Raw genomic sequence first — 14,436 nt, 5'->3', positions numbered from 1 at the left:
TCCCTTCCAATTCTGTTAATTTTTAATCTAATCTTGCTGACCCAATGGTTAACTATGTTTCAAAAACATGCTATGATTAAGCATTATTGTCACTAACTTTCCAACAATAATTTAATCATTCCTTTTCAGTACACCTGCAATAGAGTCCAATTAGTCCAGAAACTTTTTTGTTGGACAAGACATTACTGGTGCCATGGGGAGGGGGTTATTATTTTATGAGTTTTATGATGTCGATCTTTAAATGTTAGAAGCTATTCGAAATCACCTGTGTGTGAGTTGGGCAGCCTATAAATTTGTTTAATAAATAAATAAAACTAAATTAAAGACATAAATTAAGATTTAGTGGAATGTTTAATACTGACAGTTTTCTATTGTTTAACCAAATGGATTCAGCTTTAATTTTTGCGTATTTATTGATAACAGGTGTTTATAAAGATCTATTGTCTTAGGATTTAGTGATCATATATAATACCTTAGTAACTCTGAAGCTGAAGATTCTGCTAGTCCAAATCAAGATATCACTAAAAGTTTTAGCCCATAAATACTGTAAGTGGTTGTTAGGGATAAAGTATATTTAACTTATAACATGGAAAAGAATAAAAACTCACGATTTTCATCCACCGGTTGATCTAAAATGAACCTCCCAGCATCCATCCAAATCCTTCACATAGAAGTGAGGGAGTAATCAATTTTAAAATTAATTTATCATTATTTTAACGTTCTGACTTTTAAGTGGATTTAACTCAGATATTCCCAAATTCATCTACCTAACATTGTAAAGCATCACAAGACTACTCATGTTTCCTTGACGACAAGAAAATTATTTCTTGATTTTTTGCTTTTTATCTAGGGGCCAGGAGTTTACTTGCATAAAAAAACTTTACCTAAACTTATAAATAATCAATGAAAATTAAGAAGTGGGAAACTCATCTTTCAATAATCAACAAAGCTTCTTCTCCTGGCAACCCATCTTATGTAGGTGTTGAATAGGAGTTACACTCCAAAGACAAATTGCGTTTTTAGCTCCCATTGTATACATCTGGACCACAGTTTTTGTTATATTTTTAAAATACAATTTTCACTGAGAAAAAATGTACAAGATTAAAAACAACAGAAACACAAATAATTAGAAAAAAGAAAACATATTAAATGTCAAAATATAAGTAAAAAAACCCAGTAAAAGTCAAGACAAGAGCAGGGGAAAAATATCTAAGAAGTTATTTTCAGTTTTCTTGTTAGAAACATAATTATTTCAGCCCTCCAAATAACATCTCATAGTTCTCTTCTTCCCATTAACAACCCCTTTTAATTAGTAAACCCAAAATCATCAGTTCATTTTTGTTCATTTTCAGGAAAAAAAATCCATAAAGGGATTCCATTCTTTTTAAAAATAGTTGTTCCTTTCCTAATTAAAAAAAAATCAATTTGGCCATTTCAGCAAGTTTTGCCATGGTCACAATCCACTCCTCTATTTAAGTATTTTTATATTTTTCCATCTTTGTGCATATAATATCTTTGCCGCAGTTATGATATCTAAAACCAATTTTCCATAAAATGAATCAAGGTTCATAAGTTCTAGGGAAAATAGTTCTGGTTTCAACTGAAAGTTTTCAAACTTCTCTGCATCATCTTATACATACTGTATGTGTCCAATATTTTTCAGTTTTTCAAACTCCACCATGTATGGTAAAATGCCCCTTCATGCTTTTTACATTTCCAAAAACAGATAGAAGTATCTTTATATCTTAGAACAGGGATCCCCAAGGCCATGGACCGCTACCGGTCCGTGGTCTGCTGGGAACTGGACCACTGAAGCGGTGGGCAAGCGCACAAAGCTTCATTTGCACATGTGTGGTATCTAGGTTGCATGAGCAAAACCACCCCATCCCCCCATCCCCACCAACCACTGCTGCCACCGTTCCCAGTCCGTTCAGCCAGACAGGTGAGGACTGCTGTCTTGATAGATTCTCTGATGCCAAATACCAATGGCACACCATTTTATAGAAATTCTCTCTTAAATTGTGAGACAATTGAATTTCAACAGACTAAAACTTTTGAGAAGGATAATAATTCATTAGTTCCAACTAAAGGATTAGGCTGAAAAGCAAGAAGTGAAAAAGAGTTCTGCATGAAATCCAGGAAAGCACTATAATTGGAATTGATGGTTATGGTAGTAGAAAATCTTGCCAAAGATACAAGACAGCATTCTAGATTATTGATAACACTCCTTCCCCATATGGATTTCAGATATGCCAATATGCACATTGTGCCAGCTTTACAAGGTAGACCAGACAGGAAATATAAGCAAATGAATTGATTCCACTTTATTGTAAAGCTACACAAATAGAATCTTGCCTGTTTCAAAATACAGTTTGTCCCCCAACTCCTCTAGCCCTCAGTAAACAAAGTGTTCCCACATACCATTACATACTGGTATAAGCCATTTTTAATCTTTTATCTACACAAGGGAAATGTTATGGATGGAGAGAGAAAATATTTTATTGGTTTTGCTTTTCTAACAAAATGGGAACGTGGTTTGCAATTTGAACCATACTAAATGCATTTTGTCAGTGAAACTGTGGAATGAGATTGCAATTGGCTTTTATATAAGTTGTAGATCAGGGGTGTCAAACTCAAGGCCTGGGGGCTGGATCCGGCCCATAGGTGCTTAGATCTGGCCTGTGGGGCTGCTCTGGAAACAGCGAAGGGCCAGCCTGCAGGGCCTCTACCAGTGAAAAAGGAGCTCAGGAGGACTGCGTGCGGCCCTCCAGAGCTCCATTTTTGCTGCCGGAGTCCATCACAGCTGAAAACGGAGCTCAGGAGTGTTTTCACTAGCAGAGCACTTGAGCCACCACAGGCGCCCCCCGACACAAGTGATGTCAATCTGGCCATGCCCACCCTGGCTACTCCCACCACAGCCCCCCAAAGGTAAAACTCAACCCATAGTGTAAGCCGCCCTGAGTCTTTGGAGAAGGGCGGGATATAAATGCAAATTTAAAAAAAACCCTGATGCGACCTTCAATGAAATTGAGTTTGACAGCCCTGTTCTAGATTGTTGAAACAGAGATGATGGAAGAATGAGAGATGGAATCCTACTGAATGAATTAGATTTTCGTTTCAAAAATTATTGTAGTAGGGGGTATGTTACTATTGATTGGCCGAGTTCTTATAAGTCTACAATAAAAAAGAGGGAGGAGGGAGGGAGGGAACAGGAGACTGGAGGTTATAAAAGCTTATATATCCAACAAAATACATCTTACTTAACTACCCTGTTTCCCCGAAAATAAGACTTCCCTGATAATAAGCCCAATTGTATGTGCTAAAATAAGCCTCCCCCCAAAAATATTTAAACACAGAGCTGGAAATCAGGTAAGACGGCAAGAGGAGCCCCATTTTGCTCCACGCGCCCCAAAATAATAAAACCTCTCTGAAAATAAGGCCAAACGCTTATTTCGGGGGTCAAACAAATATAAGACAGGGTCTTATTTTCTGGAAAACATGGGTGATGATACCTATTATAACATTACATCTGCCTGCATATATTTGTACTTTAATATAAATAATTCTAGAGAAATGTGTAACTTTTTCGTTTTCTGTTATGTATACTCATGTCCCTTGGTCAAAGGACAAAAAATCTAACATTTACAGTTGGGCATAAATAAATAATTAGGAGGAAAAACAAAGAAGAAAAATTCTAAAATTAGTATGATATTAAAGGCATGCTGAACAAAATCAGCTTCAAAATGGAGACTTTAATATTAAGGCAACAGATAGGTAAAGTAAAGTAATCTGTAAAGTAGCAGATTAAATTTAGTACTTGGACAAATACTAATTGATTTTCATTTTATTCATCTAATCCTAGCCATCACATAATGTTCTGATAAAAAGAGGGCAATTTTAATGTGTTGTTTAAAATAAATCTATCTGAATAGGTCCCTGAGAATTAGCTAGCATGCACAAAATTCAGTCAATCCTTTCACAAAAGTCTGTCCCCAAAGATTACTTATTGGCAATTGCTGGAAAATTACTATCTACTGCCCTCCCGTGGCGCTACAGTATTTTCATTTGCACAGAGCATATTTGACTGTAAGGCAGGGGTGTCAAACTCGATTTCATTGAGGGCCACATCAGGGTTATGTTTGACCTCAGGGGCTGGGTGGGTTTGGCTGGAATAGGCGTGGCCAGCTCGACATCACTTGGGAGGGCTGTGCATGGCTCTCGCGAGCTCCGTTTTCACTGGCAGAGGCACCATGGGCTGGTCCTTCACTATTTCCAGAATGGCCCCATGGGCCAAATCTAAACACCCAGTGGGCTAGATGTGGCCCATGGACCTTGAGTTTGACATCTCTGCCATTAGTGGATTTCAATTCCCATTGCTACCAGTTTGCTTGCGGGCGCGTGGGTGCTCACACACACATGCGATGCTTCTGTGCATGTGTAGAGACGTCCAGGTGGGTGGACGGAGCCTTCCACCGCTGCTGCTACTGGTTTGCCCAATTCGGGGTGAACCGGTAGCAACCCATCACTGACCCTGTTATAGGAATATATTTTAAGTGTAAACTTCAAAAAGTTTTTCCTCAGAAAGAAAGAAGAAATGAAGCGAAGAAATGAAAACTTTTGACAGCTTTCATCTACAAAAAATGTTGAATTGTGGAATACTGTAATGTAGAAATGCATTGATTGCTGAAAATCTTTGATGCAACTCCCAAAAATCTCTATTTTTTAAGGTTTCATGTGATAAAAGAAAAGATTCTTAGTTATATAGTTGATTAGTCAATTATATATTTAAAAATACATTTTGTTCCATGGGGAAAAATAACCAAAAACCAGGGTGAAGCACATGAAGTGAAAATATTTGGAGATTCACTCAATATTTTGAATTGCAGTCTTCAGTTTTTGTAGGCCATCTCTAACAAGAATGAGCAAAAACTTAATTTAAAGGCAGTTTGACTGAATCATTCCTAGATTTTTCAGATAATTGCTAATCTGTTCCCACAATGTACAACTCATTCAGCCACCAACCTAGTAAAATCTGTCAGTTGTTCTTTTGCCATAAAACCAGTCTAAATAGGTAAAATTTGGGAAAACAGAATCCCCACCAATTTTACCCAAAGGGGTGTCTTATAAGCCCTTGTACCAGAAATTAGTGCAAAGCCCAATTGTCCCCCCCCCCCAAATTGATCAGTACATTTCAAGTTAGTATGAGTTTGAGAGATGTGATATGGGTTGGGCACTGGGTCTATAATGGAATAATGAGGCTGTGGGGAAAAACCAGGTGTCTTAACTTTTCCTGCAATCTGGTTTTTCCTGCAGTACTGGTGGCAAAGGGTGCAATGATTCAGAGAGGCTTCTTTGGTGTCAATCAACCTAGACTTGATAGGAGGAGACTTGTATACAAAGCAAAACAAATTGCCAGCCTACAACAATTTCTTTAGTTTCTATTATTCCCCCTGGCCCTAAATGGCCTTCATGAGCTTCATAGAGAATTAAAATAATGACTGCCTACTTTTGGGAGTCCACTTGCTCAAAAAGGACAAAGTAATAATAACGACAAGATTCTGCTGAATTGCTGAAACGTGAGAGGGGCAGCATTTGGCAAATAGCTGCTGTGCAGCTACCTACCTGCTGCATGGCAACAATTCATGAATGGACAGGTCCCACCAACAGTCTTTGGGGGAAATACATCGTCTTCCAAATTTCCAAATGTGCCCACCATCCCAGTAGGTTGGAGATCCTTTGAGAGCATGGTATGTTATCTACTGTACATTTAAACACCACTTTAATAATTTAATTACACCAGTATTTTTTGCATATAATGTAACAGGATTAAAACTTCATCTCATATTTAATATCCCTCCAATTTTTTCATGCTTCTCTGTGGACCATAGTTGAAGAGTTTCTGGAATTCTTCTATGATTCCTCTCTTGTGCTTAAGAACAAAATAGGACAACAAGCCACAGATAACTCACTGCTGTCAACTTGCCACACTGTGGGATAACTCGTCATGGGGTAATTTAACAATTCATTTTAATTATTTTAATTTTTGTCATTCACATTTTATTTTGTTTTAGTTTTTCATCCTTTCATTAATGATTCTATTCCACCTTTTATTTGATATTAGTGTAACTCTTGTCCCATGGTGAGTTGGCTATGGTGAATTGTCAGACCTGCTTAAGAAGCCTGCATCAGGGCAAGCTTTTCCTCTGTTGCCTTTCATTTTTGTTATCAATGGTATCAAATTGTATTTGTTTAATTACAATAATCTATGTGATCTGTTTATATATGTATTTGGTGGCTTAGTCCTCTAGCTAACATTGCCTAACAACTTAATGTAAATCGGGGTTACAATATCCAAGCTGCAAATGTTCAGATGTTTTTCTCAGCTCAATCCATGCAGCGAAACCCATAGAAATGGATTCTTCAATTGCCTTATTCTCCAACCTTATACATTTTGACTATAGCGTCCCAAAATTCTGAAGTTCTATCTCCAGCCTGGACGGTGTGATTGAGCCAAGAAAATATGTAGCTAGAATGGGGTAAAGTTTGGTAGTACTGTTTTATTTCTATGTTTTTATTGTTATAAGCTGCCCAGAGATATTGTTTATATCATGGGCAGCTATATAACACAAATAATAAAATAAAAATAGAAAATAATAAAAGGCGGAAAGCCAGTTTGGTCTAGTGCTAAGGGCATCGGGCTAGAGACTGAGTCCCACCTGAAAGCTGGCTGGGTGACTTTGGGCCAGATTCTCTCTCAATCCATGATGTTAAGCTTGGCCAACAAGCCAATAAACCAATTCCTGTTGCAACCAATGGATCAACACTTCCTTGATCTGAAAAACAGCAGGTCTTGCACTTGTGGGTAAATACTAGGAAGAAAGATGAAGGAAGGAAGGAAGGAAGGAAGGAAGGAAGGGAGGGAGGGAAGGAAGGGATTTGAATATATAAACAAAGAAATATATATATTCCATTTCAATATAAGGAAATATATTTAATAGCATTTCAATATAATGAACTCATGAGAAAATTCAAAGCAATGCTTTTTTCTCACATTACCTGTTTGCTATTCATCTTTGTTGTTAGTAAAAACAATCTTGCTTTTCCTGTATCCTGGAATAGAATTTTTTAAAATCCTTGCCATATTTCCTTCACACTTAATTATTTCAGTGTGCCTGTTCTTTCCTAGCATTTTTGTTGAGGTGATGTGATTGAAACAGAACAATTGATATGAGGAAGTTTAGTCAAATGGTTTCCCTTAGAAAACAGCACATTCAGTATTCCATTTCCAATTGGCAACTATATGTGGTTTAAATTTTGATTAAAATCTTAAGGATTCCATAGTGCATAGAATTCCATAGAAGGATTCCAAACATATTGATGTCTCTGGGTTTTTTTGAAACATAAAAATATAAGGAATAGACAAACAAGCCCAAAGGATGTGAATTCTGTGTTAGTATATTTTAGCTATCCAGACAAACCTAGCACCTGCTATCAAGTTGTATTTCTTTAGAACTGACAAGCAGTTGCCTCTAATGCTTCAGCAAGTATGCAAGACTTTCAGCAAAAATCCAGAGTTCTGCTAAAAAAGACAAAGTTATGGGTGACATTGTACAGGTTCAACTTGCTTAACAACTGCTTTGTTTAGTGAGAAAAATTGCAACAATGCTGAAATAGTAATTTTGTACCTAGTCTTTGCATTTACGACCATTGCAGTATTTTCACAACTACATAATAGAAATGCAACTGGTGCGTGCACTATGACCATCATCGCACTGTCCTGTCAAGTGATGACCATCTGTGCACTTCACAACCAGCTTCCAACAAGCAAAGGCAATGGAAAAGCCAGCAGTAAAATTTCAAGTCACAGGCATATCTCACTTAGTGACCATGTCACTTGGCAATGAGCTGCTGATCCAAATTGTGGTCTCTAATCAAAGTGTACCTGTATGTCATTACATGTATGTGTGTTTTATATATACAACTTTCATCAGATTGTCCAACCATACAGAATAAATTATTAGTTTTACTCTTTATTTTTATTCTATAAGTTATTTTAAAGGAATAACAAAACAAACTAAAACCAATAATGAAAAATCCCCTAATAACAACAGGCAGAGATAGCAGGCGACATAATTATCTTGCCTTTAGAGTGAAAGTCTTTCTAAAAAAAGATGTATTGAGAAGTTACCTTCTTTTGGAAATTCTATACTGAGGTGGATTTTTTCTTTGTTCCCATCAAATGAGCCTTTGCCATTGTTGGGATGTAGACAAAATTCTCTTCTCAGATTTGAAAATTTAAGATGGACAGAAGAGAAGAAAATGACCCTACATTATTTAAGCCTTTTGTGACTTTGAAGGTCAAACATTAACACTGTATAAAATTAATCATAACAGTATGGACCGCCTACTTTATGATTTTGCAATTAAAGTTTCCAAATAATTTCCCGATTCTAAGTTGCAAAAAAGAGAGGATACTATCATTGCTACATTTAACACTTTTACATTTTTATTTAATTAAATCAGCCATTGTACACATTGCAGCTATGTATTGTTAGTGCTGTTTGTTTGTTTGTTTTACATCTTTAATACATGCCCTCATAGATATATTCAGTTAAGTGTTATCACCATGGGAACAAGATGCCGATTTATCAACTTAAAATCACCTTCTCACAGTATTCAAGTTCTCTGATAACACAGCAAAAATTAAAAACTGAAAAAAGGAGAATAGCCATTATGCTGTTACACAGAACATCATCTGCACCGCAAATAACACAACAGAAATGCATTTCTTGTAGAGACCCAGTCTTGAAGGTTAAACAGTGATGTTCTTGACAATGAGAAATGAGCTATTGTGTGTCCTGCAATTAGGTCTCCTTTCATTTTGGCAGTCATTAAGTGCTTGTGTCCTGCTTTGCCAACCAAACAAACTTGCATGGCACTGAGTCAGGTGGTTTTTTTACGCAGGAAACCAAAACCTCCTCAAATGTTTCTTTTCTCTTGGCATTGTTGCTTAATGAGGAGGTGCCACTTGTAACATTTATTTTCAGCATTCTGAGCACTGAGTGAGTCGGATTGTTTTGTTTAAAGAAACAAAGGCTAGCAGGGTTTTGAAAAATATTCAGCCCTAGAGGACCTGACTCATCATTGCTGAATATGCTTTGTGTTTATCAAATAACTGACTCAAAATGTATATCATTTCATATAATATATATATATTATATATATATATCTAATTACATATATATGTTAAAATGCTACAGAGCTTCAGACCACTATTAGAATTAGGTACAGACCACAAAATAATTCCAGGGTCATATATGCCTTCTTGGAAAATCAAAGTGCAGACATTTACATGAATAATGCTTGAAAGGTGGTTAAGGACTATAAATAAAATAGCCAAGGAAAAAAAATAAACCAAACAAATGTGTGGTGGATTCCTGTCTCCTTATAAATAAAACTCCGGAGAAAACCCTCAAACACAATGGTAATAATGTCTGCTCGCTCAGTGCTAGGAAGGATGAGAAGCAATTGGCATGATTATAGACAGGTCATGTTTTTATATTCCAACGCCACATGCATGTGCCAGATTTAAGAGACAATCTTGACAGAATTTGATAAATCATTTTTTTTCCTGAAAGGGAACAATGGTTTCTTTTCCTCCTTCAAAATGTCTATAGTGCAGTGGCCAGCAGAGACAGCCCCATCTAAGACAGCGTGGCTTGTTAAAGGAGTGATCAAAACAGTATAGAAATCAGAACTATTGAATGCATCCATTTCATGTCCCTGATCTAAAAGATTTAAATACAGTATGCAAAAGTGCCACAGATACAGCGGCTAGCATGTTATATCTAACTGGGTATATTTTTTCTTCAGTAAATCTTGAGGTGGCTTTCCCAGGAAGCAAAGAAGCAGTAATGGCTGCAATCAACTGTCTTGTAAGGGAAACAGCTGAAATTTGAGGCTTTGTTCTGACTCTTTTTAGTCAAGTAATTTATTACACTGGAAGTCCTATGAACACAGGAGGATTGATTTGCTTCATTCTTGATAGATCCGTGTCCTAGTTGTAATGGATTGTGTTAGCAATATTACATGAATTATTCTTCAACGAACCTTATAGTCCTGGTGCTAAAAGTAGTCACAATAGGCAGTGCTTCTTTCTTTCCGTCTTGTGGATCCACATATTTTCTCTATTTACAGTTTGAAGTTAATAATATCCTTTAAAAAACACATGTACACTGTCATTTCAAGAGGCCTGTGGAAGAAACTTATGTGTTTATAGATCTGGTGCAAAAATAAAGAACAATAAAAATGCCAAAGGTGACAAGATAGTCAGGAGAGCACACAAAGTCTATGACTTAGTAGATAAAACCATCCAGAATGAAGGATGTGATCTTTGGTCACAAATTAGCTTACAGATATTTAGAAACAAAGAAAATGAAATGGAAAACCTGCTCTATATGCTCAAAGTAGAAACAGCAATGTTCCCTGATGATTATGTTAAATAATAACACCTATGATAAAAGAAAGTTGGATAAAGCTGGACAGTTAATGGATATGTGTGGTGGTCTAAGGGTGAGATTTAGCAGCATCTCATTTGGCCTCTTTCTTCTGCTCATCTTTGCAGAAATGCCTTAATAATTGTTGAAGGTCATGCTGAAGATCATCTTGGGGTAGCGCGTCTGGCGTGTCCTCCAGCAGCTCCACATGAATCCGGTTTCCATACTGGTCCTTAACCACAGTCCTCTTCTGTGTACTAGCTTTACTCATTGTTGTCCTATAAGGAGTCAAAGAGAGGCAATGAGTGAATTTGTAGGATTTTTTAAGAAGGAAATTGCATTCTATTTTTCATTTTTAAATTCTAGCATGAGTTTTGAGCTCTTGTAGGTGAAAAGGCAGTAACTGCATTTGACTTTAAAGAGCTAAGAAAAGTGCTAAATATTTATATATAAAGTATCAATAACTATTTTTCTAAAAAATAATTTCCTTTCTTATGCTGCACCTATATAATGCAAGCCTAAATTTACAATCCAGTTTAAACTGGTAGATTTGTTAAAATATCAGCAACTTGTAATTTCTTGAGAAATTTCTTGTGTGTGACATAAACTTGCACAGGCAGGCAGAAATGATTGCTTAAAGGGACTGTGGGTCAGGGGTAAAATCCAGCAGGTTCTGACAGGTTCTGGAGAACTGGTAGCAGAAATTCTGAGCAGTTCAGAGAACTGGTAGGGGAAATTTTGAGTGGTTTAGAGAACTGGCAAATACCATCTCTGGCTGGCCCCAGAGTAGGGAAGGAATGGGGATTTTGCAGTATCCTTCCCTTGCCACGCCCAGCAAGCCACGCCCAGCAAGCCATGCCGACAGAACCGGTAGTAAAAAAATTTGGATTTCCCCACTGCTGTCGGTGTAGGCTATAGCCTGCTAAGATCAAAAGTTAAGTAGGTGAGTAGTTCACATTGCTATGTAGAGTTAGAATGGGATAGTTTAAACTGTCCTTGATATGGTTTGAACTTGTATGTAAACACTGTGTCAGACACTTTCAGTAATAAATATGCCTTAAGTTCTTTTCCTTCCTGATAGTGGGAAAATTATTCTGAGAGACATTATTGCTTTGTAACATCAGTATCTTTGTAATATCAGTGCCTACATTCATATGTTCTAATCCAGCAACACTGATCTTTGTATAAAAATCCTGCAACAGGGAATCATTAACAAGATAAATGATAGGATAACCATTCATATTCCTCAATACAAACCTGCTGGTTTTTGTCATACGTGCCCATACTTACAATATTTAACTTAAATGAATCTCATTGCTAGGAAGATGGAATACAAGTCAATAAATAAATATGTTTGCCATTCGGTATTACACGTTGAGACAAGTGAAGAGAAGTAAGCTCTATTGTATACATATTTTTACTACTACTTCTCTTCAAGTAAGGGTTTCTGCAGTGATGGGAATACACAAAATTACATCACAGAAATAATTTATTCAGTGGAAAAGACAGCATATTTCTTTGGGTTATATTCCTTGAGAACCACAGCCCACTGTATAGAGGTAGTCTCCACTGACTTTTTAGTTCTTGGAGAAGAATATCAGGTTCATAAGCCTCAAGAAACAAATGAACTAGGCTGTTTAACTATTTGATAACCCAAAAAATCTCATACTATTGTTATTTATACATTGTTAAAAACTTTTTATTGTTCCTTCTGTTTCTGATATTCAACCCATGAATGATACACATTATATTGCTAAAATGGTGCCATCCACACACAAGAGGGAAGGTCCATAGCTGAGGAAATGTGTGTGCTATTATATGCACAGACACTCACACCTCTGAGAGCTTATTAATCTTTGTAGAAAGAGGAAATTAGGAGCAACATGCTAGATGTCTAATCAGCAGCATTCCACACTGCAACAACAATAAAAAAACATATCTGTTGTCCTCTTCTTCCTAAGTCAGTTAAAAAAAAGAACAATAAATACCGTATCCTTCCCCAGAAATTTGGGCTGTATTCCCAACACATCTGTCTGGTAAAAAATATGGGGAGGAAATAATTTTATTATCTATTTGGGGAGAATAGACATGTTCTAACTTCAAAGGTGGAAATGCAGCATCAGATTTCCCTTTGAGATCTGATTTTAATAATTCTGACATCGGAGAAAGAATGTGACAGTGAGAAACTGGAATTTTTGCCAATTATTGGACTGGCTCTACATGCTTTACAAATTATTGGCAGAAAAGTAGACAAACAGTTAAATCAAGAAAGGAACAGAAAGAATAATAGGTTTTTCCCCTCATTTTGACTTTCTTTGTTGCTGGCAGAGTTTTAAAATTGTTAGAATATAATTTTTAATATTTTAATTATATAAATCTCCCAGAGTGATTTGGGAGCTGAGGTCCTACCAATTAATTAATTAAAACATAACAATGGATTATCTTGTCCAAGAATTTGGTTTAGAAGGAAGTACCTTTTTTGACTATGCCTGAAGCACAGTCCTCAAATATCTAAGAGGCAATTTAAATTTTGAAGAAAATGGATATGTATAACATGTATAAAAGATAATTAAGATCATCATCTACAAATATTATACTCCCCTTCATGTTGCCAGAGCAAATATATTCTTTGTTTCAATAAAATTTAGGTTCTGAATCAATAGATCTCCATTACAAACAAAACATTCATTAAATACTTTTAAACAAAAAATAAAGCCAAAAAAGCAATGGTAACCAGATGGAGTCAGCATAAGCAGAATTGGGAAAGTTATTCTCTCCACACACACATTTCTTATATAGTATAGCAGGGGTTCCCAATGGTGTCATTCCGGGGCCTGTTAGGAACCGGGCTGAACAGTTGGAGGTGAGCAGCAGGTGAGTGACTGAAGCTTCATCTGTATTTGCAGCAACTCCCCAAGCACTGCCTCAGCTGCACCTCAGACCATCAGGCATTAGATTCTCATAGGGGCGCAAAACTGTAACTTGTAAATTATGCATCTGAGGGATTTAAGTTGTACGCTCATTCTCTCTCACTCTCCCCACATCTATGGAAAAACTATCTTCCATGAAACCGGTCCCTGGTGCTAAGGAACCACTGCAGTATAGGACAGGGGTCTCCAACTTTGTCAACTTTAAGACTTCTGGACTTCAGCTGCCAATCCCAATCAACTGCCAATCCTAATTCAACTGCCAATCCCAAGAATTCTGGGAGTTGAAGTCCACAAGTCTTAAAATTGCCAAGGTTGGAGACCCCTGGTATAGGATATAATCTGCCTATATAGTTGTGGTTATGAACATAGCAATAGTAATAGCATTGAAATTATAATTAGCCCCAGGTAATTAGCTTCAGTAGCATGGACATTGACTGGGGGCTTTTGTTTAGTCCCACCCCTCCAAAACTTGGGTCTTTTGATATATGGATCTAGAGCCAAAACATTTCAATTAATTAATTGTCCAGATCTTTTCCTGTCCTTATGAAACTCTGACTTCCCCAAAACGTTATTTAAAACATGTCATGCAATTTTTTTCTACATTTAGAATTTAGAATCAAAATTATAATCTAGCTATTTCCCAAACAACTGTTTGTTCCATCAATTGAGTCTCCTCTCTTCCACATTATGTTAGTTTCCAAGTAAAGCTTAAGACACTGAGACTGTAAGTTGACATTTATTCAAATACTATTACAGTTAGTCTGTTAAATCTTTGGTCACTGCACAGGCTAGTGTCATGCCAACTCAAACCTTTTAATAAGCGACCCATCCTCTTTCATGACCTCTTTCTCTACTAATGGGGGGACTTCCATTTTCACTTTGTTACCTATGTAATTCAGGGCCTAAAGTAAAACAGGAAGCATAACTGTAGCATAAAAGACCCAAATACAATTTAATTATATTAACCTGCTAAAGTATCAGAACAACCAATGAAACAAATAGTTAAACAT

At 36.6% G+C, this 14,436-nt stretch overlaps 1 protein-coding gene across 50 annotated transcripts in view; it reads right to left on the bottom strand.

The window, feature by feature from the left end:
• Nucleotides 1-8,484: 8,484 nt before the first annotated feature.
• The window catches only part of ANK2 (ankyrin 2), a 323,704-nt gene continuing 317,752 nt past the window's right edge, over nt 8,485-14,436 (bottom strand). For 49 of the 50 annotated variants that reach the window (XM_058193726.1, XM_058193679.1, XM_058193688.1 and 46 more), the window contains 2 exons: nt 14,237-14,328; nt 8,485-10,774 (listed from right to left, as the gene is read on the bottom strand). In XM_058193726.1, coding sequence (XP_058049709.1) covers nt 10,591-10,774; nt 14,237-14,328 — 276 coding nt within the window. In that variant the 3' untranslated portion in view covers nt 8,485-10,590. The remainder of the gene's footprint in view (nt 10,775-14,236; nt 14,329-14,436) is intronic. The other variant, XM_058193719.1, reaches the window with a different exon arrangement.

This window comes from Ahaetulla prasina, chromosome 8 (assembly GCF_028640845.1).
Source record: "Ahaetulla prasina isolate Xishuangbanna chromosome 8, ASM2864084v1, whole genome shotgun sequence".
Taxonomy (NCBI): domain Eukaryota; kingdom Metazoa; phylum Chordata; class Lepidosauria; order Squamata; family Colubridae; genus Ahaetulla; species Ahaetulla prasina.
This window is presented reverse-complemented; position numbering and strand designations above follow the sequence as displayed.